The 24,015-nt window shown below is 44.6% G+C and overlaps 2 protein-coding genes and 1 long non-coding RNA gene across 5 annotated transcripts in view; 2 read left to right on the top strand and 1 right to left on the bottom strand.

Annotated features, from left to right (window-relative positions):
* Positions 1 to 10,941, top strand: part of igsf9bb (immunoglobulin superfamily, member 9Bb) — a 115,110-nt gene extending 104,169 nt beyond the window's left edge. Inside the window, 3 exon segments of the mRNA XM_048983887.1 lie at positions 262 to 1,926; positions 4,678 to 4,805; positions 6,954 to 10,941. Coding sequence (XP_048839844.1) covers positions 262 to 1,926; positions 4,678 to 4,805; positions 6,954 to 7,159 — 1,999 coding nt within the window. The 3' untranslated portion in view covers positions 7,160 to 10,941.
* LOC125713086 (uncharacterized) lies at positions 269 to 9,780 on the bottom strand. Its single transcript, XR_007383466.1, has 5 exons — positions 9,682 to 9,780; positions 7,748 to 7,917; positions 6,837 to 7,017; positions 3,009 to 3,098; positions 269 to 393 (listed from the first exon to the last, which is right to left on the bottom strand). It is a non-coding gene; the product is annotated as an uncharacterized LOC125713086 (long non-coding RNA).
* An 8,493-nt stretch (positions 10,942 to 19,434) lies between the features above and the next one.
* arhgap32b (Rho GTPase activating protein 32b) overlaps positions 19,435 to 24,015 on the top strand; it is a 105,130-nt gene continuing 100,549 nt past the window's right edge. For all 3 annotated transcript variants that reach the window (XM_048983877.1, XM_048983876.1, XM_048983875.1), the window contains exon 1: positions 19,435 to 19,972. The gene's annotated coding sequence lies outside the window, so the exon portion shown is untranslated. The remainder of the gene's footprint in view (positions 19,973 to 24,015) is intronic.

The raw sequence follows: 24,015 nt of genomic DNA, 5'->3' as shown, positions 1-24,015 counted from the left end.
CAGATCTCACAGTCGGTTACATCATTACTGAAAGGTTAAATTGAGTTTCTCCGGTGTCAATTTGCTAATGAGTATTATAGGACAAAGAAGTGATCCACCTCTATAAACGTCCCTCCACATATCCTTTTGAATAATTGAAACAAGGTAAATGTCCCTAAAAATCAGTTTATGTGGGTTCCTGCTATGGCCAACTGTATCTATGTTTCTTAGCTTGGGCCGTGCTGGAGATGACTGGTTTGTTCTGTTCTTCCCATTCCACAGGTCCTCCTCTGGCAAACTAAGTCCCGAGAGTATTCGATCCTTGGGACCCCCCTCCGAATCCTCCGAGGAAGGCCGTGGCCTGCATGTGAAGAAAGCGCTGCCAAGTCCCGCCAAGGAGAAGGAACTGTCCCTCTACAAGAAGACCAAGAGAGCAATAACCAGCAAGAAGTACAGCGTCTCCAAGCACGAGGCAGAGGCCACCACCCCCATCGAACTGATCAGTCGTGGCCCAGATGGCCGCTTTGTAATGGAACCCTCTGAGATGGAGGCCTCTGTCAAGCCCAGACGCATCGAGGGTTTCCCCTTTGTGGAGGAGTCTGACTTGTACCCAGAATTTCGACAGTCAGACGAGGAAAACGATGACCCTGGGCCCATGCCCCCAGTTATGGCTACACTCAGACCCCACCAGATCTCCCCCATGTCCTCCAGCCAGGAGTCATACATGCAGCCCCCAGCCTACAGTCCCCGGTTCCAGAGGCCCATGGAAGGTATGACTATCATGGAGAGCAGCCGGCTTCAGGCCACAGGGCAGATCAGAGCTGCCCATCATCACCGAATCTTTCCGCATGGCCCATACTATGGCTACCTTGGAAGCCCTGGCGAGTCTGAGTCCCTGCCTCCCTTCTACATGCCCGACACCAGCCCACTTAGCTCAGTCATGTCCTCACCCCCTTACCTACCCGAGGGCCCCTTTGGCCATCCCACCATACCAGAGGAGATGGGGGAGGGCGAGATCCAACATTACGCCGCCTCTGGCAGCACCCTCCCGTTGACCCATACCCCATCCACTCGCTCCCCGGAGATCTGGCAGCAGCCAGATTTCCCTTTCGCGAGCCTGGAGGACCCGCGCTTCATCTTCCCACCCCATCACCCCTTGCATCTTCACCGGGAACTTCCCCTGCCTCCTCCTCCTCATGTTCTTCCTCCCAGTAGTCTGCAGCCCTCTGCCCTTCAGGTTCCCCCGTACCCCGGTGTCCTGCAGCTGGAGACTCCAAAGAGCCGCCCAGGCAAGTCTCCCAGCAAGGTCAAGCCTCAGGGCCCTCCAGCCAAGCATTTACCTATGCAAGAGGCACAGAGTCTAGGGCAGCTACAGCTAAGACATACAAGCCACGGTTTGGGTGTACCAGTATTGCCTTACCCTGACCCGGCAGCCCACATGGGCGGCCCAAGCACATTCGGAGGCCTGGACACCCGGTGGTATGAGCCTGGGCCTCAGCTCAGCCCCAGGATGACTCGCAGAATGGAGCCGAGTACACATCAGGTGGTCCTCCAGCCATCCCGACTCTCCCCTCTGACTCAGAGTCCTCTGAGCTCACAGGACGGTTCCCCAGAGATTGTAGTGCGACCCCGGCCCCGTCCAAGCATCATCCAGCCCCCCATACCTCCCGAGATGTCGGAGATCACCCTGCAGCCCCCCTCCGCAGCCAGCTTCTCCCAGAGGTCCTCTCCCTCCTCCTCACCCGCCCAGGGCCAGAGTAGCAGGCGGGCAAGCCCGAGCTACCGCTCCCACATGGCCTTCGCCTCCACTGCAACAAGCTATCCGTCCCAGTCCCCATCACCCCCCATGGAAAGCAGCGACGTTTTTGGGCAGATGCCATCCCAGAGGAGGACAGACGAGGAGATCCTTCCATCTGAACCCTCTCCACCTCAGTTGTCAGCTTCAGGGTAGGTGCAATTGGCTGTCACCCGGAAAACAACTCTTGACCACCAGAGAAGAAGTCTTCTATCTTCTACCACGTTCAAAATTGGTCTAATTAGTGAGTCAGCTTGAGGTTTAAAAGCAACGCTTCTGTGCTATACTTCGGTTCTACAGTAATTGTTTAAACAAATACTGTATATAAATATATATATCTATATTAGTAACTATATTGAAACTCCCATAAAAATTGTCTACTGTCTAGTCAGATTCGCTAAGGTTTGTGCACCGATGTCACACAACGCCATACCATTTAACATAGAGGTCTTCATTTGTTGGACTGTACAAATTCCAGTCCCTGCTGCTTTTTTTTGTCAAACATTCAATTTCCAACATCCATCCATGAAATCTATGAAGCACTGCTACAAGCTCACCTGGGGACTGACATTCGGACAGGTTCGGCCGCCGCCGAATACGCGATCCGAAATACTTCAGAGTTGATTTCTGAGATGAGCGCAGGTCCCCAGGTGAAAGCAGTCCTTTGCTTCACAGATCAAGTGTCGATCATGTGACTCAGGTCGGGGTCTTTTGCTTAAAAACCTGGGTCATGTCAATTCAGAGGATGCACAAACCTGAAGGATGTCCAGATCAACACAGGTCCCTAAAAAGCCTGGAATCCTAAGGGGGTCACCACAGGACCTGTTTTCTCTTCCATTCCTCATCATGCTTTTTCCTTTACTCTTTCACCCAACAGGCGGAAACCTACAAGTGACCCTGAATTGAGCTCTCTCAGGCTAAGGGGCGCTCCTTGTTACAACTGACTCCAGGCTTTTTAGGACACCTACTACATGATGTGATGTGGAGGGTGCTTAAGGAGTGTACACCCTATTAGGCACAGGGAAGGGGGCTTGGGGCTTCCTCTTCTTTGATGATTTGATCATATGACCACATCTCCCCAAAAAAATCCCCCTCTCCCACCTCGTCCCCAGGAAACCCCGGGAGATTATTGGCCAAACTGCGTTGCAGGGACTGTGAACTCTCATCTGTTGCAATGTCTCCATCATCTTAATTAGGGACAAATTGGGCATTCTGATTGCTCGGGGTGTCTTACCTGCTTTGTTTTTGATTGATCTCAGCTATCTGGGCAGCGTTGTTGTGACCAGGTCCTCTACATCGCAATAGGTAAGGGTTGGATCCATGTCTGAAAGGGGGGGGGGGCAGCAGGTGGGGCTTTTAATCACCTTTTCCTTTAAAGGGGAATACGAGTCTTTGGGTCTAGGCTGATGTGGTTTAGCCAGGTTACTTGCAGTGATTGAAGTTTTTTCGTTCCAAGTGCACATTTGGGTTCTGCAGTCTTGAATAAACACAAATCTGTGGCGCTTTAAAAATATATATGTACCCAATTGAAGGGGACACTGTTTTGGATATTGCTTATTACACAAAGTTCTTCATGCTGTGCATATTGTTTACTGTAAACACCAAAATGTTCCCAGGTGCAAATCTTATCTTTTCTGATAAGATTTACATTGATATTGATAACTTCACAGCTTTGAAATACTGGTGTTTGAGCTTCCCTTGACTGTAAGTGGACAACGTGACAGCACTTCCGTCTCAGATATCTGGAAAGTCATTGCGTTTCTAATTCTCCCATCGGACTGCAGAACAGCCGAGCCTTTTAAAAGCAATGCCAGACGAGTGTCCCTCCAAAACTAGCGATGCCATGACTTGAGCAACAACAGGGAGTGCATGACGGCAGCAGGAAGTGCTTGAGAGAGCAGTATTCCCCTTTAAAGTCCTGTTCCATGTGCGAAACGCCATGCATGCCATTGCTAAATATTGCTCTTCAGTTCCAAAAAAATGACAAATCTCAGAATAAATTCTTGTTACATCTGTTGTCCGAGTGCCTTGGTTGCTTTTTTTTATGCGACTGTTCCTGAGTAGCCATCACCCCTCCCGCCATCTCTTCCCCCTGTCAGCATGGTGAAGCCCATTATAGACAGTATCCATGTCTATGGACACATATTGATGATGATTTTGTGGCTCAGCTGTGATTCCCCCCTCCTCCCCCACACTAATGACATTCAGTTTCTCTTTTCACAGCCGCTGCAGAAGGACAGATCCCATATAACAGTTTCCGTTGTTTTCGTGCCTCATGAAAACCTTGTGCGTTTTTATCAGAATTCCGAAGAAACCAATAAAAATGCCCCCAAATCTGGAAAGGAAGACTGCAGATTTAGTTAAATGTGGGTGCAGAAAGACTGACAAATACCCATATGAGGATATCGTTGCAACGCTTATTTACATACTACTTAATGCAGTTCCGTTTTTTCTTTAAAGGAAAAATATAACGCTGGATTTATGGTGTAAGGCTACTTGAAGTAAGGCCATCTGGTAGTTTGCTCACTGTTTCAAATACAGAGATTTCCCAGGTCAAAATCTAAGTAGCAGTCCGATTCAGGAACATCAACCAAACCATGTTAAAATCAGAAAAGTGAATTAGGAACTTGTTACATGAACAAAAATTGCAAGACGTCTCTTTCTCTTCTCAGATTTTTCATCACAACGAAAGTAAAACATTGAAAAAGACAGTGCCTGACTAGTGTTGCGGTTTGAGCAAAGAATGCGATAACTCAGGGTGATTTGGAGGTAACCATAGGCGTGTCTAATGATGTACAGAAACTGCTGATTTTGGGTCCAAAGGATACGATTTTTGGACCCCAAGATATCTATGCAGAGCCTGGTCTTCTGTTGACCTTTTTCTCATCTTTTTTTCCTTGCAGAAAACGTCAAGGTGCATCGAGTGCCCCTGCAGGGTCTGAGAGGTTGGAAGCACTGAGATTCTACCGTGCTAAAAAAGGGAAGAAGGTGACCATCAACAACAACAACTCCAAGTTCAGAAAGAAGGCAGGTAGGTGTGGTGCAGTCTTATCCATCGCAAAACATTATTTATAAATGTGTAGCTCAGTAGGTTAGGACACTGAACCCGTGATTGGAAAGTCAGTAATTCAGATCCCAGGCTCAGCAGAGTAATTTCACTGTTAGACCCTTGAGGAAGATCCTCAACCTTCAGGTGCTCCAGGAACTGCCTGACCCTGCTTTCTCACTTGATGTGCTGTAATGTAAAAAAGCCTGAATGATTACAGCATGTCTGGTACATTCATATTGACTCTGGCAGACTTTCATAGAGGCATCAGTTGAAAGACAGCTGCTCATTCCTCCAGCTAGCATTGATTTAGAACCTCCAATCCAAGCATAGTGTATCATTTTGCGAACTACATGAGGTCAGATTTAACATTTTTGATTTTCAAGCACTGTCGGCTGCTGTAAAACGTTTATGATTTTTGAACATTGTCATCCACAAAATGTGTTTTTTGCCCTTTATTCAGGAGGGGGTAAGAATTGTGCCACATAGCTGCCAGCAGGCATATCTTGTTTGGGATTAATAGGGCACTTCCTGTTTTGCAGGCCCCAATCAGATTGTATATTTGCACCAGGTGATTCTGACTTCCCAGCAGCACCCCACTGTGGTGTGAGAAGGTAGTATTATCTCAGATTGCTTCCCTCCTAGCCGTAGTAGTCCCTGTGGAGCGCTCTACATGGCATCATGTATCCCTCCCTGCCCCCCATCCACCACCAAAAATCTAACTGTGACCCCAGACCTGTCATGATAAACTCTGTATTATCTCCAGCTGTACAGCACTGGAATGGATAACCTAAAAATCCATCCTCATGGATCATGCGATCGAATTCACCTTTCACTCATTGCCAGTTTAACCCTTTCATGAGCATTTATGGCTGAATATACGACTGCACAGATCTCTCTGCTCCTCTAGTGCAAAAGAGTGATCAGACGCTATCTTTCTTTGAGGGATACAAAAGGTTTTCCATATTCGCCAACCATAACTCTCTCCGTGTGGTATGGGCGGCAATAAAATGTGATGACCTGAAGGAAAGGAGCTAGTGTAAGCGGGAGAACAAATCTAATGGCCAGACCCAAGATTTCCACAAGGGGGCACTAATGTTAACCGTTTAAAAGCTGGGCAGTGGGCAGACAATCCATGCCAACCCAGGGCCACACCGCTGTCTAGAAGGCAGATCTTTTGTAGCTACTTTGGGGTGTTTCTTTTTGGGTGGGGCACAGATGGTCGTTCAAGCCCCCACCCAGGCACCGACAATACAGTGTAACCTGCCTCCCTGTAACCTGATGATTCTGAGATATCTGAGGCAGTAGAGTCCAGGTCTAGAGTTGGGCAGTTTCTGGTTGGAATTCTTTTGCATGCTGCAATGACCATCCCGGGGGACGCTGATAGGAAACAGCACTTGTAAAGCTTAATAGTTTAACGTTGAATGTTACACCTGCTTCTCCTCATAAGGACTCTGCTCCTCACTCAACATTTTGAAACTGTTTCTACTCTGATGTGAGTGATGAATGCTGATTTTTGCAAATACTGACTTATTTTTAGATGACTGTGCTGATTTGGACCCAGGGTGACGCTGTGGCACATTGTCGGCATCGGTGCCTTTGGTGCATTTGCTCAGGTGTTTTTTGCTAAAATGGCCCAGGAAAAAGTTTGACTAGCAGCTAACTGGGCTTCAACTCAATGGTGTTGAAGTCAACATCTTTACTCTCTCTAACAGGGCAGGCCCAGCCTTTCTCAGAACTTTGACTAAAATTTTATTAACCTAGTTGTCATTTGCATCTTCCTTCCCATTCTGACAGGCTGATCAGCTGGGCCGAATGACGCTGCTTAGTTCACCTATGCCTTGGGCTCTCTAATCTTATTAATACCCTGTGATTTATATTGTGATTGAACAGCCCGGCTATCAACTCTGTTTTCATGTAATTGTTGGTTTTCTTTTGTCATGTCATTTTAGCAGTGCTTTATAACCTAGCTTAGCACTTCATATGTAAAATGTGTTTAACGCTGACATTTCTCACCTGAGGGGATATCGACGGCACCCTGTCTGGGGTTCAGACTTCCTTGGCACGTTCCTCGTATTTTTGGATGCCTGGCCATCTGCCTCTTATGACCACACTGTCGCTGTCCACCCCCAGGTGTGTCCACTTCCCAGACCCAGCAGCTCCGTGACTCTCAGGTACTCCAGCCCGAAGAAGCTCTCTACCTCCGCAAAAAGAAGAAAAGGCAGGACCCGTACGCTCGCTTCTCCGCTCTGCTGTACCGCCGACCGCCCCGGGAGGACCAGAAAGCCATCCTGGCCAGCATGGATACAGCAGACCCAGACCACGCCACACTACTCTGAGGTCACCAAGCCAAGGCCACGCCCCCCCTCCCAAAGCCACCAATCATACGAGACAGCTCTCTCCCCATGAACACCAATCACATCTGCTCTTCAGCTCAGCAGCTGTCGTCGACTCAATGGTCTAACTTTTATTTCATTTCGATGTTTTCTTTTGTATTTCTTTTGTTTTTTTGGCACTTGAGAGGACATTAGAAATAGCTTCCAAAGTTTTACTCCAGTGCAAATCACAACACAGGGAAAAAAACGAATTTGCGCATGACTGCACAAAGCTTAAATGTTAACTAACCTAATGCCTGGGAAAGGGTTTGTCAGAACAGAACAGTACTAACTCTGCTTTAGAAGCTAGATAAAGGTTCATCCTTCGACACTCATTCTACAGTATTACCACAATATGTCGATAAACTTAGTTCAGTGTTCCTGGAACACCAACACAGGAGTTTTATTTATTCATTTATTTTGGCGCGGTCCTGGTTTACAGCAGTCTCACTCTTGCGTCACATTCCTTCACCCACTTTGCCCTGCCAAACCTCCCTACCACGGGGGACATTTTCAGTGCAACACAGGGTTATCTCTTTTGGAAATATATACCTCAGGTCATTTCGCAGTTTACCACACGGACTGAGCCTGTTTATTTCTTTCGATAATGCTTTTGTTCTATCCGGTTGTAAGCGAGCTTCAGCTACAGTGCTGTAGATGGCGGCTGTACGCTGTTCATACTTGTTTACTGAGTTTTCATCCTGCGAGGGAGCACCTGGGACCTGTAAGGAAATAAGCGACCATAAGTTTAAGGACAGATGGTTTAGCATGGTTAAGATCTCTTTGATACTTTTGAGGGCTTCGGTAATGGTATCTTTAGTTGAGTGTCTGCAGCAATCTTGTTTAATTATCGACACCACTGTGGAATCCAGTATTTTCACTGACTAAGTAGGCCGTTTAAAATGCAAAGCACAATGAGAGGTGTTTCTATATCAGATCACGCAGGGAGGTGAGAAAATATCAGTTGTTTATTTCAAACATTAGTCGCCGAGCTTTGGGCCTGTTTGCCTGTTTGTTTTCCTGTCAGGTCTGATAGCCCTTGCTGGCTTGTTTGCACTGGAGCAAAATCTTGGCTTTCGCTACTCAAACACATTCACCTCGTCTCTGAACACACTCAACCTGTGTCGTTAGTATAGAGGGCTCCTGACCCTATCCAAAAAAAGTACTATAGTAATGCCAAAAATACTACCGCTTCCTTAATCAATAAAACAACAAAAGTACTGTACTGTGAGGAGGATAGGATTTTGTGCCATACTGTACTATAGTATTTTTTTAATTGCTTTGGGAGGGCCGGTGTAAACTTATATGGCTTCCTTGGGCCTTGGTAGGGCTCTGTTGCCTGATCTATTTTCGTTTATTGTGTTGTACTTGTTGGAAAACTCAAATTTAACTGCCTTTGGTGACCAGTTTTGTAGCTTTGACATCCTGTTTTTGTACGTTCTTATTTTAATTAGGTTAGATTTCTTTTTTTAAAATGTGGAGTTGTCTGGTTGCAGCCTGCAGGAAGGTGTAAAATCTCCTGTACGTTAATAATAATAACAATAATTCCCATGTTTGGTGACCAGCAGGAGCAGCTGTTTCACGATTTGGCAGGGCTGCAAATCAAAGTCTGCATTTGTGCGTGTGTGTTTTTATTTTTAACATCCAAGGGTGCTTATTTTGTATAAATCCATATGTATTTCCCAGTCAGATCAGACATATCTGGACTGGGTGAGACTAAGATGCATGTGTTCCGTCTTGGTGCACACTCTGGTGTGCCCTGGATCCATCTTGCTAGTCGATTTGAGCTCTGGAGTTCTGGGGAGAGAATTGTGGACTAAACTCACACCACTGGCCTCAGCATGGACTTGTTAATGCCTGCATCACTAAAGAACGAGGACAGGTCCTATACTTTACTTAGGTTCCTCTCATAGGGCAGTTAACTTTTAAACTGTTAACTTTCATATGCTGATCAGGAAAAAGGAGACAACTTCTGCTAGAGGGAGCTAATTTCAGGACCCATGACGCAATTTAGTGCCATCAAACAGCTGGTGCGACTGATAAAAAGTTGGGAGTGTTTGCCATTGTGATTTAAGATCGGCTTTTTCTGTACTGTGCTGATTTTCCATGGACTTCCCTCTGTCTGCCATTTGGATAAATTCAGTGTTTCATTCACTATGATTATAATTCTTAAGATATTTGTTATATTATGACTTTATAAATATGGGGAAAATGGCTTCTATCCTGTTTTAGGCTTTGACCTATATAAAGACAAAAAAAGCTTACCGTTAGTCAATGCCAAGGCAAATTTATCTTATTAAATGGGTAATAGGAGTGCTGAATGTTGTTTTTGTTTTGTTTTTCTCAAGATTTCACACAGCCCAGTAACACTGGATCGCCTGAGTGGCTAGAAAACCTACATTACCAAAGGGTATGGCATTTCGTGGTGATTATCACAGATTTCACCTTTAGCCCAGCATCACATTCCAAGAAGTAGATAAACCCACCTTACTCCATCTGACATTAGGGTTGGCGGTTCCTGGGATGAGTCAGTAGTCTGTAGATCAGTGTTTGTGCAAGGCTGGGCGTAAAACCTTGGTGAGTAGTTTTGGTCAAAACAGCCAATCAGCCGTGCTCTTTTGTGATGTGAGAAATAGCCGTGGTAAGTGTCATTGGGGTCACATTTGACAGCCGTACAAATCGTGTAGTTGAAATAAGTACTTAATCGCAGCTTAGATCTTAAATGAATTTCATTTGGTATACGGAGTAAAGAAACCCCGTCTCGTGTGAGTGATCTGTTTGACGTAATCCTATTTAATACGTTTATGGGAACAGCGGCGGCTCTGAAGGGCGAAGTGTGAATTTAACGATCTCGGTTGCTTAAATGGGATGACTGTTCACCCCAGCCCTGTGGATTCGCAAACGCGCTTAAGCAAAGTACTACGGTCACAGTGAACCACACAGCTGTCTACACGTGCTGTTTCACACGTGCTTTTCAAACTAAACGCCTGCTCGAGATACCCCTTACCCTTAAATCCGTGTAATAAATCCTGGCGTTTTTTTTTTGTAAATGTAATCTTACCGTGAGGTGCTACAATTTAGGCATTACGACATAGGGGTCTTATAGTCTTATGGTATCAGGAAAGTGCTCTATATTCCCGCCGTCTTTTGTATAAATCTCAGTGTGCGTGGGCACCATTTGACCGTGTTGTAGTGAGATCCTCTTCAGATGCTCTATGCCTGTTCGCCTTCATGCGGACAGTGCAGGATTTTATGTCTAGTGGAGCGCACGTACGTACGTACGAAACACGGCCTTTAAGCCAAAAGGTAGCTTTCCACCGACAAAGGGAAATTAATTTTCCGTTTACCGCTCGCAATGGTCGACGGCAAAGCTGTAGACTCCGCGCTACGAGACCCGCCACGTGCGGACGCCGTTGTTGTTCCGTACCGTTTTGCCAGCGTGAACGATTCGGCCGCATTCGGTCGGATTCGGGCGCAGTTCGGTTTTGACGCGCGATAGCGACTGTGGAGGTGCGTGTCCCGAAGCACAGCTGGGACACACACATACCGGCATTTTCCCGACTGATTTCGTAAGCAGCATCGGTAGGTGGCTTTTTGTTAGCGCACCTTGATCCTTCGCTGCAAAGAGGCTTCCCGATGTCCGACTTAATGTCGTCATGGGAGACTGCTGTCAGCCTGCCATGAAAAATCATGTGAGCAGGTTAACGCTTGCAATAAACTCTTGGGTTGACCAAAAAAAAAAAAAACACTTGGAATGAACATTTCTGTTGCCCAGTGAGCATCCAGAAACAGTCTGCTTAAAATTGTCTCGTGACATTATTTATTGAGTTTGTTACAGATATCTTACTCACTTTCCTTTACACCTTATCACGTGTATTAGGGTGTGTCTGAGTGTCTCTGCAGTAAATCTGCCAGATTTCGCTGTTAAGGTGAATAATCATATGTAAGAATGTTTGGGCTGTGAGTGTAGCTGATTTGCAGTGTGGCAGGTCTCTTGGCTCACAATGTATGCTAAATTTCATGCCATTTCAGCTTTAGTCGTTAATATATATTTTAGTTTACATTTGTGCAACATTTTTTTTATAGGTTTTTCATTTCTGAAATCTTTTTTATTATATTCCGTGAGTGGGACATTTTCTAGAGATCTTCTGTATTAAGATGTTGCAAAGTCAAACATGTCACAGACAAGCTCGTAGTAGCTGTAACTGTGAAACCATTAGTACAGTTAGTTATTTTACAAACTAAACTGATGAGGAATAATAGTCTTTCACTCCCAGAGCTATCTGATGCAGAGTGCAGACTGGGGATAACAGAACAAAAGATTATCAGAGGTAATTACTGGGAGCTTTAATGTATGAGAGTTTTCTCTCAGTAAATTACAAATCTAAAAAGCTAAGGCCTCACCAAAGACGATATTTTATTGGTTTTTGCAGTGACATCTAATAATTGACTTTATTTACTGTAATATGGGGGAGTTATAGCCTGCAGCAGAAAATGGGAAGATCGCTCCTCTTTGACAAACACATTTAAATGGCAGCTAAGCTACCTCTCAGCTTTAGATCCTGCCTAGTTAAACTGTGTTATTAACTGGAACTTAAGAAGCCTGGAGTTGAAATTGCTGCCTAGTCAGACATTATTTTGGCCTCATATACTTAGCTACAGCTGCCTTGATTACACAAATCAGTAATACAGACACACAAATAATTATTCTGTCTTGTGCTTCAAAAGTCAAAGCACCAGAGATTGCTGTAGAGTACAATCCAGCTCAACAGGTCAGAGTTACTTAAAGTCCACCTGGATGAATTCAGGCAAATTGTACAGGTGTGGCTGGTTCAGAGTAAAATATCTGCCTCTTCCACGGTCCAAAATCATGGAGAGGGACACAGGCAGCCCATTCCAAAGAACTCCACCTCTTAACTAGGCCTGGTATTTGTGATCTTATTAAAACATTTTCAGTTACATAGAAACCACCCTTCCTTAGAATACTGCTCTCACAATATTTTAAACATTGTTATTTACAGTCACATTTGGCAAATTTCAGGTGTATTGGCATAATTACAGAACAGTCAGAGATTCTGAGGTGTGTGCGTTTAATGTGGTGTGTGACTCAGTGAGCTAAGCCTCTATGCTTGTGATGGAAAGGGTGGGGGTTCAAGCCTGGCCTTGGCAGTGTAGTCATGTGTTCAGAACGAATAAGCAAGGCCATTAATTACCTCATGCTTCCCCCACCCAGCTCTCTGGGCACTGCAAGGTGACTGTCCCTTTGCTGTGGCCCCCAAATTTGTTCTCACCAGCATGGAAAGCAAGACAGGACAATGAGAATTTCCTCCCAGGGATTAAGTATCTCTGTTCATAAGATAATTTTCCACTATTTTGAACCATTTTTTTTAAATGTACAGAAATATTTTAAGAAGTTTTAAGTTAAAAAAATGCATGTAGGAAGAGATTCATGAAGAGATTCTTTTTTTTTTTGTAGAATGTCCACTAGCTAGCAGTGTATATACTGCTTCTAGTGCCGAGATTTTACTTGCATGGTTAAAGTTCCGAGAGCAGAATGCTTGAATGAGGAGAGGCGTAAGAAGTGAAGGATTTCGAGAAATGGGGGCGTATGACACACATGATAGGAAGGCTAAAAAAAAAAAAAAACGTATTGAAAAGGGTGTAGTGAAAAGTGCCCAGTGTGACCTTTGACCTAACATGAAAAGTTTGTGTTTGGGTGCAGATTGATATTATCTAAGTTCTTATGTTGCTAGGGCATGTACTGACTGATATTTAAAAATGCATACAATAAATGATTTTAATGATATGTAACAGAATACTTTTGACTAGACTTAAGCTTCCATGTGACTAAGACAGTACAGAGGGCATGAAGTCAAGACAAGGCAGAAGGTGGCATAGAGGTTAAATATCCTAGTTCTAAAACTACACTTGGACTGTTTGGGGCTGTTTTCGTGGTCTTTGCCCAATGGACACTATTTTCAATGCCAATGCAATTGGGCGCCAACAGAGCAAAACGCTAACTGTCTAATACTCAATTTCTTTTTTTTTTCACGGTGCTGAACAGTGGTGAGGAGACTGGCAGTGTCACCAGCACTGCCATGTGGTACCAAGAGAGCCCAGTTTGCTGGTGGGTGATACTGGGACTGTGCCCTTTGTGCCCACAAAAAGCGAGGTTGCAGTTTGCTTCACACCACTTTAAGACCGTCTTTCTGGCATCTGAGCATCGATAGTTTGGGATTTTTTTATTCTAACCAGAATCGCTTCTGCTCTACGTTTCCAGTTACAAGTACTGTTCATCCGTACGATCCTTGCTGTTGTGTCAGAATCCGGACACTAGGTGGGGTAATACCTGTGCTGAGCATGTTTTCTGCTGAAGTTTTGTACCCAGGGCAACGCCTCTCAGTGCAGTAGTCAGAGATCGAACTTGAAATATCTTAACAAGAAAAAAAAAAAACACTAGGAATCCTTCCAGGCAGTTAGTCTTTGCCTTGTTTGTTGGTATGTTATCTTTCAAAAGATATTTTTTTAACAAACATTAACTACTGGAGATACTGCTTAATGATGTCTTTATGCCACGGAAAAAAGACGTTCGTCTGCAATAGAATGTGATATTTATTTGGCGTATTGAAATATATATTGTTTAATAATAATAGGTCTTGTTTTGAATGTATATATAATGTCATCGCCTATAACATCAAATTAACGTGTGTGGCTGATTGTGTGCGTGAGTGTGTTTGTATGTGTGCATGTGCATACAATCTATATACAAATATATACAAAATGTCAAAACTTTTTTTCCTTTCCATACCTTCGGTGCGCTGACTTTGAACAGCAACTTAAGCCATTCTTAAGCTGGCGCGTGGAGAAATCCGCCTAGACAGAGCTAATTCAGATTTTTCATATATTGGCGTTCATTTTATATAAAGAACAACATCTCTTCTTGTGCAGTGCGGGTGCAGTCTGTGTTGCTGCAATGTCCAACCTGCTAAACTTAGACTGAGACTGGGTTTAGTTTTTCATAGCGTGAGTCTTGCACCTAATGGAAACGGATCCCCTTTAATGGTGGGCTTTGTTTGTGTGCTATTCTGTGCATTATTGGAATTTTTTTGGAATAAATGTATTCTTAATGAAAGAAACGGTGGCGTCATGCAGTGCGTGGGTATGAAGTTAACCATATTTCTGCAGTGATACGAAGTGATTTCGTCGGTTCACAAATGACGCACGTAAGCTTATAATGAATCCATGGTTACTGGTCACACAAGCTGGAGCTAGAGCGAGTTATTTGACACATTGTTTTAAATATACTTTTCACATGTTGCGCACTGTATTCTTATATCGATTAGTGAGGCCCAACTGTACGTTCTTGTTACATTAAAACACATGATCTGTATGCCAATCAAAAGTCAATTACAGGGCAAAGGCGTGACATTTTAAGGAAATTAAATACAAAAAAAATAATCACTTAAAGGGCGAGGGCTTAGACTGGGTCGTAGGGGTTCAGAAAATAACGTGGTGAATAATCATCTAAACCCTGACCCGCCCCTAGACAAATACACTGCTCTTTTGGTCTGGGACACAGCCACGTACATCTGCATACACATAATGCAGAGCATTTGCGTCACATGTGTAAATAACTAAGATCTGGCAATATATTTTTATGTATAACTGACAAACGATGCAGACAGAAAGAGCTGATGAATAGGAAAAAAAACGATTCAGTATCACGATATAACCATGTACTGTAGCGAATCTCTATTTATAGATCTGTACAATGTGAATAATCAAATTATAACTAAATGCTACGACATACTTTAGTTTTGAGATTTAATCTTATTAATGAAAGTATATTACAAAAGGGTAACATTAATATCTTTCTGTGGAACGTGTTATTGACACGTGGGGAAAGGTCTTTTCTTGAGTAGCGTTTCATTATTTCCAGTTACAAAGGTTATTTTATTTTTATATCCATTGCTGCTTTAAGCAATACTGTATCATAAAATAAATATGAATATCGGTATTTAATACTTATATAGAGTTCTTAGAAGCGAGTCGGTTGAGTTATGTATAAAACAAACTAAAAACGTGGCACGACATGCATTTCGAGATTTGTAAGAGTACGATGCAGATACAGGGTTGTTAGTGAAATTGTTAAACCTAATCAGAAATATTGGTAGTGTTTTAAAAGCTTTGACTTTCAAAATTGGTTTCTTCTCGTGTAACTCGCTTGATTGACGTGGTTATGATTATAGATTATTTGGCTGTTTTATTTGAATGGAGATGCATCGGCATTAAATATTTGATTTATTTTTTTATTACATAAGCATACCGTGTGTGCTCAGGCTATGCCACGGATAAAAAATATTTTACAAGTACTGTAAGTACGGTAATCATAACCAGTCTGAATGGGCTGCCAATTACGCGGTCCTGCTCGATACTACGTGGATCGGTTAGATCCAGTCCTGAAACCCTGTATCTTGTATCTCAGACTCTATAATATATATAGTTTTTCCTGGTGGAATTGTCAACTTCATTGGGGCCCCCGTACAATCTGCTTAGCGGCACAGTACCTGACGTGTAGTCTCTATTGCTGTAGTCAACAGACCGTGCAAGTAGATATATTTTACTGTATATGTGTACGTGACCAATATTTAAATCTGCTTAAAAAAAAAACAAAAAATATTGCCAGAATTGGGGGCCCCGACTTATTTCTGACAACGAGCGACATGTGTGTTTCCAATTTAAGCTCTTTTTTATATATAAATGGGTGTGTGTTACCTGCCTCTTATTGATTTAAGGTTGCAAAAAGTATCATGATTGGAATAACGCACCAGACGTACCCATCGCTCACGCGGGAGGAGGGGGGCCTCCAAGCGCGCGCATTAGCGATGTGTCTGGACGTTTTTGATGCTGTGCCGACTTTGCAACTGCGTTGTACACATAATGACTTGGTGCTATTTCCAAACTGTATTCGTGGTGCTCTTAATCAGAGTCAACACTGCTTCACTCACATTGCAAGCACTGTTTTTTATTAACCAAGGAAGTTATAGTGTAGTACTTTACGCGTGTAAGACACATAGTATCTGTGCAGGCAATAAACCAATCTGTGGCGGTGTTATGCTGAATGTTTGTTGCATTTAAAGCTGATGTCTGATGAGAAAAAAAAACCTTGTTAGTTTTTTTAGGTAACAGACGTTCAATTTTAGATGAGTTTTGACTGCAGTCTGTTACACCAAATAACACCGATGAGAGCAAATCTATAGGAACAGCAAAGACTTAAAAGTGTGCATAAAAACGTAATGGAACTAGAACATCTGAACAAAACTGTCTCCAGAGAAGTTTTAAATATCTGATTATGTAGCATAGATTGGAAACACACTGATTTTAAATAATTTGAGCAACTGTCTGATCTGTTAGTACATAAGTACAAGGCAGAGGTTTGAGCACGTTATACACAAAACACCAGACAAGAGAGATGGCGTTCACTCAAACCCAGAGCTTTGTTGAGGTCCTGTTGGCAAACATACTTTTTTTATTTTTATAAAGCACCGTCTGAAACTTCGTTTACAAGCACACACTGCAGAAATTAAAAACTGTTGGTGGCGTCTGTCTTTAAAACAGGGATTTTTTTACCGGTCCAGTAGACCTACACATCCTTGTCAACCTCCAGTTGCTCTGAAATACTGTTTGGTTGCACGAAATACGTCTCTTACTTCTATACGTTTTAGTCTTCCCGGCTTGTCTCTGTTTTACGACCACAGTCGGTTTAATTCAGCCACACAGACGGGGGAGTGGGGTGGGGGGCGGGGGGGGGGGGGGGGGGGAGGGGTGTGTGTTGCAGTGGGTTCCCTTTCGTGAATTACACGGCTTTGGTGCACACGTGGGAACACATCTGCTGTGTTTGTACGTAAACTCAAAGCGGTCAGGTAGAAGCCGTACTTTAATTGGGGTCAATAGCAGATTCACCAGCCGTTTATTTACAGAAAGACAGGGGTAACTTTTTATGTAATCACTATTAAATATTACATTGTGCATTGTTTTCTGTAAAATTGACATTCTCCATGCTGGACACTTCCGGAGTTTATCAGCACTGAACATAACGGATAGAATGTAATGATACGGTACATAATGAATTTGCCTTTCATTTCATAATCACCATTCACACTTAACTGTTTAATGCCAGAGTACGTTTTTACAGCCTTTTTAAAGGTTTGTTTAAAAAAAATGTTTTACACTCTGAGGATGTATTGTTATTTGTTTATTCACTGAATATCATGCTTAATAGTTCTTGCTAATATGTTATTACTTCAAGATGTTGCTGAAATAAGCACCTGATGTACATTGTTTTACCACATTAAGCTACTGTTTAATATGAATTTTCATACACCTTTCCTAATACATTGTGTAAAATTGGAAAAAAAAGAATATTTAAAATGTCTAGATTTATTTTGAGCTTTGTTATCAATGTATTGTTTTTTTTTCCAAATACTAAAATTTAATAAAAGAGGCAGCCATTGGGTTAATTGTTTACCATTTCGGGTATTGATCTGTTACAGCCTGTTTTCCCCCCAACACATTTTGTTGTTTTAAAAGATGGAAAAACATATATGGTGCTCTACCAAAGCCTTATGTGACATAATACTCTATTGTACTGGTTTTTCTCCCCCACATTTTCAGCCTCTGCTCAGCAGGAAGTTGAATACACTGTCTAGGATTGCATGCGGCACATTCCCAAGGCTTAGGGCCCGTGTGCTTTCTGCCCGGTGCAACAGCGTCACCTATCGGCAGAAAGCCGGGGTCATCGCTGAACCGATTTTACGCTTCCCTATATTAGTTGGTGGCGGTATAACCCCAGCATCCAACAACAGCGGCCATAAAGCACCACATACTGGTCTTAAAAGAAAATTCCTCTTAGGCCTCTCCTCATTCAAGCATTGTATTGAAAATAGGGGCAAAAGCGAGAATTGCAAACCTTTGCCTCTCTAGAATGCTGTTTAGATTAGTAATTTATGTCAGTTCCCGAAAAAGCTAAATAGACTCTGGTTATGAGAATAAACGCACTGAGAACGTTGTGCTTCGAGCTTGAGTCTGTTTTATTAAATTCGTAATTTTATTCTGCTATGTGTAACATAACGTTCCCCCCCCCCCCGTACTTACTTGAACGACCCAGACAGAGTGAGTTTTCCTTGTCTATATAGGCCTGTCGTTTTTGGTAACGATGACAGCGATCATTTAAAAACTGAAATTCATACAGCCGTGAAACTAGCAAATTCTGTGCACACATTCGTGCATTTCTCGGGGCTGGGGTACAGTCAATTATTAGGTTAGTTGAGTGGCATCAGCCAGGCCCCGGTGTGTTCGAGGTCTTGCTGAGCGCTAGAGAGGCTCCCAAAGTAGTAACTGTTGTTGCGTTGAGCGGTTATTACCACGCCAAGCAGTCTGGGCAGATTTTGAGTTGATATTTACAAAATGCTTAAATCACATGTAACATTTACTCTGCTTCAGAAATGTTTTGTATTTTGATATAATAAAAATTTACCAAAAACAACCTTCTTTAACAACAGTTTTATCGGATGGGTGCCAACATTTTCTCTATTTTATTTTATTACATTTTAGTTAAATAAAAATGTTATTATTCTCCGAGCACATTTAACGTTGCGGTAAATTGTTAATGTAATATTTTTAAAATCGCACCAAATGAACCAGCAACTTTGTCTGTGTGTCTTATTTATAAACTTCAGCCATTAGATGGCGGTGTTGTGTGCGAAGTTAAAAAAAGGCCAACCGTAATGTTAACCATTTACTGCGCTCTGTCAGAAAACTTACACGCAATATCATCGCCAATGAAAAATGAGCTGCTCTTTATTCCAGCTGCTTAAGTGTCCTGTTACTTTAAGTGTTTCGTATACACATACATTCCGAGCCCAGTTGATTTATTATCTTTCACACTATCCACGGTACAAATTTTGAACATGGGTGACTCATTTAAGACAAATTTACGTTTCACAGTTTAAATCGCAGCTGCTTAAACAAATCAACAGTCATGCTCGTCAGATGACTATTTGTAGTGGGCACCGTTCACGAGCATATATGCAACGTTTTATATTAACATAAAAACTTACATATGCATTCTCGGGAATATCTACACATGCTATGTTTCATGTACGTATTTAAATGGGAGGCATGTCTTAATATGTAAAAAAGGGCGATGCATGCTGGTAGCATTGGAGGCGCGTCCTCGATCCCGTGCGCGGAGCAGCCGGACGCGCGCTCCCCGTGGCGTACTAGAGAGAGGGGGAAAGCCGCATGGTGGTGGTGGGAAGAATGATTTAACGTAGAAGGAAACCCTAGTAGGCTGGCTGGCTCGTCATCTTCAAGTAAATCCACGAAAAGTCAGAGTTGGTGGCGACGGGTCAACGTGTGCAGTTTTACGGCCAGATTGGAAACGTGCTCGGTCGCAGCCAGGTGCCTAAGATAAGACGCTGCACACACGGGTCTCCTCAACGGGGTTTGTGCTTTTTTTCCAGCACATGCATGGGATTTATTTTTAAAACGCGTTAACAACACAGATGTTAACCGGCGGCGGTTCCTGGAGCGCCTCTCCGCGCCGAGCCCGTTAATGCGGACGCGATCGCGGCGGAGCCCCTTCTGTCCGTTTCCTCCGTGTTTATAATGCGGCTTCCCGGATCTGAAGAACCAAGCGACGAGCAAGGAGGAGGGAGACGCCGTTGACGAGCCATCGGGAAGCCGGCAATCCTTTTTTCCCCCCACCGGTTACAGGTATGGGGGGGGGTAAACGCCGATGAGCTGCTTTTTTGCAGTGCAGTTGAACCCGCATTAACGCTTTCAATACGATTTATTTATTTTTTTATCATGTGGGCGGCGAGCGTCTGTGGTGTGCGCTGTTGGGGGGATAAAAGCCGCCGGGTTATCGTGTGATCTGGAGCGGAAAAAAGTTTGGGTAGATCGGGCACCCCTCCCCCAGGGATCTGCGGGATCAGGGGTCGGTGGCGTGCGCTCCCATCGGCCGGTGCCCCACTGCAAACCCACTTAGGCTACAGTGTGAAGACTAATGGCCACAAGTAATTTAAAGGGAAGTGGGGCAGATGCCGCCAGTTTGGGGGCCGCAGAATTTCTGCGGTTTATTTGTAAGCGATGCATCTGCGCCTTGGGCATGAAGTATTTAGGAGGTTCGCTGAAACATTCATGGCCGGATACCGTTACGGGCACCTGCGTATGAGAATGAAGGCTATCGGTCACCGTGCCCGCTTTAATATTGCATGCTTTACCGTCCCGGGCATGAATAATATACGCATATTGGTCTGTGCCGACACGGACTCGTGATGCGATCTGAATAAGCGGACTTTTGGCGGTGGTACTGAATGTCCGCATGTCCTGCATCTAGAGGCTCCGGGAAAAATGAATGAGCAGAGTCATATGGCGTAGTACGGTCGGGAGCCTGACTGTAGATATTTCAATAATGATAGTGGCCAGGATCATACGTGCTTCTGTCTTCATGTCTCTGGGCTTTATAGTCTCACTTTTGCAGTTCTTATGTGGCCTTTAAGGATAACCGGCCCTGTATTTTGGGGGTTTCGAGTACCTTCACCGCAAGCTGTTGCCTCTTTCTGTTTGCACAGATGTCCCTGTTAGCCTGGCGAGATACTGCATCTGCTTAGGACGACCTCCAAGTCATTAGCGAGGGTGGGGAGGCAGAGAAGGAGGGGGGGGGGCTTTGGCTACAGTTTTGAACCCCCTTCCCCCTCCAAGTGATCATTTTTGTTTTTGGTCTTTGGTGGGTTTAGCATCTGCTGGGTTTCGGTTCGGCATTTGACGAAAGAAAAGGGGGCAAGTAAAGCGAAACCAAAGCGTGGTATTTGCTCAGTTGGCGGGAGTTGATGCCGGTCCGTCACAGGCGGATTTGGCTGTTTCGGATGGTCAGAAATCAAAGCGGTGTGTAAATACTGGTGTATTTTTGTCCTCATCAGTTCAGTCCCTGCTGGCTGTGACCTGGCCCCAGAGAGAAGAGTGTGCCCTCAAGTGATGACAATATGGGTGGCGGTTACTGGGTAAATGTCTGGCTCACCCTGGTTTTCCTGGAGATCAAGCTAAGGCGTAATTCCCTCATTTGTACCACTGGGCCCTAAAAAAATCCTAAACTGAATTTTGCTGCTATAATTTTTAATGCTCTTGTCTGACGTTGTTTTCCAGAGTGACTTGCATTATTTATTTTGATCAGCAGGGCTCCACTTTCAAATTCAAAGCAGTTCTTGCCCGTTAAATGTTATCTTTTTCAGGAAATGGCTGCTTGTGAAAGCTTCCCGGTTTTACTTGTGGGTACGACGCCAGCGTGTCCAACCTTTAACCTGTTTGAAAGTGAATTTCTTCATGGGAGAGACGTCGCGTCACTGTCAGGTGTCACATGATAGTCACATGTGTTTTAATCCTGCAAGCTGACACTTTCGGGACGTGCCAGGAGCTCCTCCGTTTCCCGGGGCTTGAGGGAGGGGTACCGGGGGGGGGCACGGAGAATGGAGAAAGGTGGTCTCCGGTGTTCAAAGTTCTCATTCCCACATAATTGTCAGATGATGCCCTGGACCCATTTAGCAGGATTTGATAGGTGGACTGTAGCAGGTAGCTGAGTTTTATGCAGGGTGGACACTAAATCAAGCCAAAAACTGCAAGTCTCGATTTCAGTTTAATTTTGCTGGGCTAGCTCTGACTCGGTGACACATCAGTGGGTTGGGGAATTCCAGCCCCTGTTTGGGACGGGATCAACCGGACAATCTCTGCATTTTCATATTGAGTTATTCTGCATTTGGTGTGGGGTTGCCGAACTATTACAAGCGGAGCTGCTTGAGAAGCTCTTCTGTGCCGCTGTGGCATCACCAGGCAAATCGAAGTGCGCATTCTCTGAGGGGGTGGGGGGGGTGGGGTTGTGGTTTTCATGGTGTTATATTTCGCCTTCCTGCTGCTTGCCGCTGAAGAGTCGGGCAAAATATCCATAAGGAATTCCTCTGAAACCATTTTGATGCAGTTTTTTTGCGATGGGGGGGGCGAGACGGAAAATCTCAATTCCAGTGACAAAAAGCAGGGTGCGATAACTGAACTACAAATGCCTACATTGTGAGGTTATGAAGCTCACCCACACTGCCCTGTCGAAGTCGATATACAGAGCGACTGGTCGTCCTGAATTCGCATCTCGTCGTTTATGCTCCGCTTTGAAGCCCAAGTGTTTCCTCTTCGAAATGGGAAAACAAGGGAGGCTCACTTTCCCCTTCCTGTCTTCTGGGGGCCGGGGGCCAGCCAGCGTCAGCGGCGCCCCTGGTGCTGAGCAGTAAATCTTTAGCTAGATATTCTCTTAATTGTCTTGCGTTGAACCCCAGAGAACACACACTGTGTGTGTGTGTGTGTGTGTGTGTGTGTGTGTGTGTGTGTTCATCAGCATCCCTATTTCAGCCTCTGCTGAGATTGGAAGCCTCATCGCATCATCCATTGTTTATTTTTCTGCGTTTAATAATTGATATGCGTCCTTTTTTGGATGGACATCAAAACGTATTGTTTCCCGTGTGGTGTTAACCTGTCAGCCCTCGTGGAAAGGGTGGGCTGGTGACTCAGCCCTGGCAGCTGTTGTCCGTGTGCGCACCCCGTAAGCCGGAGGGTAGTATCATCCACTGCTGCTCTCTGCAGTGCTGAGACGGAGCGCCGCGTTTCCCCCGATGCCAATTCCAGCAGATATTCACAAATCCGGTTCTTTATATCGGCAGTATGAAGCCATTTTTAGGGGTTTGTTATGAGTGTGGTTTTGTGAGTGTGATTTTAGGTCAGAGTGAATCCAAAATAGTTGCCCTACTGCTCCTGAAAGGTGTTCCTATCCCTGGGGGCAGGGGGGGGGGCAACAGAACTAGTTTTATAGTGATGGGGGAGGGGGCACCAATGGTGGGGGTGGTGAAACAGAACCTGGACAGCTTTAGGTTGTGTGTGTGTGTGTGTTTGTATGTGGGGAGGGGGGTGGGTGGCATTCACAAAAAGGATGTCGGAGGGCCTGCAATTCCCATGCTAGCCTTGACCTGACCACCTGGTCACTTGCACCGGGACGGGGGCCTGCAGGAGTTTGAGCCCCCTCCCCCCCCCCTCAGTCCGGCGCTTTAGAGTTTCACCCAAGGCTGCCCCCCCCATCTCCCCATTCAGCCTGCCGTCTGCCCCTCGGACTTGGCATTCCCACAGCACCGAGACCGGCCGCGTCCGTGTGTGGTCAGCTATTCAAATGCAAAGGCAATGCAAACAAGCCCCCGCATGACGAATGGAGATGCGGACGGTCCGTGGGCAGCCTCGCGACCCCCCCCGCGGCAGAGAGGGCCTGCTACTCTTACAGAACCCAGGATTTAATTCCCAAGTGGGTCTGTTTTTCTCTTTTGAAAATGATGGGGGGGCTCGGCAGATGAATTAACGTCCTCTCCTGCTACTCAGACCTGACTCTTTAAAATGCCCATCACTTTTATGAGCTAGCCATTGTTTTTTATCTTTTCTTTGTTTTTTATTGTTAAGTAATGCTTGCTGTTAAGCATAGCAGCCTGTCTTGGGAGATACGATGTGGTTTCTCTTGCGCTAATGTGATTTGTAATTGGTCCCTCACGCTAATTGCATTACACATTTCCAGCTAATTGATATATATCTATTATTTTGCTTTTCAGTGCCCACATAAACTAACAGATTGACCCGACAATATCCTTTCCCGCCTTTTCCTTCATTGTCGAGATTTTGGCAGTTTCCTGCTTTATGCTGACCCTGCGGCAGGTGACGCCCAGGATAACTAGCAGGAA

This window comes from Brienomyrus brachyistius, chromosome 18 (assembly GCF_023856365.1).
Source record: "Brienomyrus brachyistius isolate T26 chromosome 18, BBRACH_0.4, whole genome shotgun sequence".
In the NCBI taxonomy this organism is placed as follows: domain Eukaryota; kingdom Metazoa; phylum Chordata; class Actinopteri; order Osteoglossiformes; family Mormyridae; genus Brienomyrus; species Brienomyrus brachyistius.
Note: the sequence above shows the minus strand (reverse complement) of the source record. Positions and strands in the feature narration are given on the sequence as shown.